General features: G+C 37.0%; 1 protein-coding gene across 1 annotated transcript; it reads right to left on the minus strand.

Annotated features, from left to right (window-relative positions):
- Window positions 1-7: 7 nt before the first annotated feature.
- Window positions 8-889, minus strand: LOC116177564 (gametogenetin-binding protein 2-like). Its single transcript, XM_031496556.1, has 2 exons — window positions 758-889; window positions 8-322 (listed from the first exon to the last, which is right to left on the minus strand). The coding sequence occupies exons 1-2, from the start codon at window positions 857-859 to the stop codon at window positions 122-124; spliced, it is 303 nt and encodes a 100-aa protein (XP_031352416.1). The 5' UTR covers window positions 860-889; the 3' UTR covers window positions 8-121.
- Window positions 890-897: the final 8 nt, after the last annotated feature.

Genomic DNA, 897 nt, shown 5'->3' on the forward strand with positions numbered 1-897 from the left:
AATAAGTGAATGAAACTTTTACACAGAATTTCAAATATTTGTACATTAGATAGAAAAACAAAAGGAAACGAAATAAACCATAACCATCATCAGCCTTCTCTGTTATATTTCATAACCTTTCTTAGTTTGAAGCGTACTTGGATTGTACAAGCATTCGAGGCACTTGCAAGGGTCCATTTACGCACAATTGTGCAAATCGCTTCTGCAATGTTTCGCGTAATTGTTGGCGCTTTTCGTACACTTGTCTATTGTTGCTTTGAAATTCTTTAACTTCTTCGGCAGTTATGTAACAGTCACTATCGTTATCACAATAAAATCGGTCCTAAAAAAATCACTTTAGTAAACAAATTCGGCCACAATAAACCACAATCAAAATTGAATAAAGCGAACAAGAGGAACAAGAACTAACTATATACTGCATAATCGTCTTTAGTTAAACAAGTAAATAGTAAGAGTGAATTAGATTGTTATTAAAGTTTTGCAAACACAAATGCTTCCTAATCAATAATGAAATACATGTGATTTTATTTTTTTTGCCTTTAGTGGGCGGGGTTTCAGCCAAGGCTGTTCTACCAACCTAACCCACTATACATTTACAAATGTCCATGTTCGAACCCGGATTCGAACCAGGGACCCTTAGCACTACAGTCCAGCTTTAATTGAACTGCGCCACACGAGCCTGCAATGTTCTGTTTATTACAGTTGATTATGGTTTTTTGGTATCCTTGTTTGAATTTCTGTTATGTTAATGACTTACCTCTAGCATTTCTTGTAGGCTAAGTTGTCCGTTGCCGAATGTAAATTTAGGAGAAGCGTTATACTCGCGCTCCGGCTGGCAACATCCGTCAGAACATGCCATTTCTGAGCCTTCAGGAGAACTAGGCAAGCTAGAAGCTA

Source organism: Photinus pyralis, unplaced genomic scaffold, assembly GCF_008802855.1.
Source record: "Photinus pyralis isolate 1611_PpyrPB1 unplaced genomic scaffold, Ppyr1.3 Ppyr1.4_LG7_unordered_Scaffold7992, whole genome shotgun sequence".
NCBI classification, from domain to species: domain Eukaryota; kingdom Metazoa; phylum Arthropoda; class Insecta; order Coleoptera; family Lampyridae; genus Photinus; species Photinus pyralis.

Bases quoted from the DNA above. Each gene is read 5' to 3' on its own strand.
- LOC116177564 (XM_031496556.1), bottom strand. From the start codon at position 859: ATGGCATGTTCTGACGGATGTTGCCAGCCGGAGCGCGAGTATAACGCT. The intron at 323-757 runs GTAAGTCATTAA...TGATTTTTTTAG, and splicing joins GCCTACAAGAAATGCTAGAG to GACCGATTTTATTGTGATAA.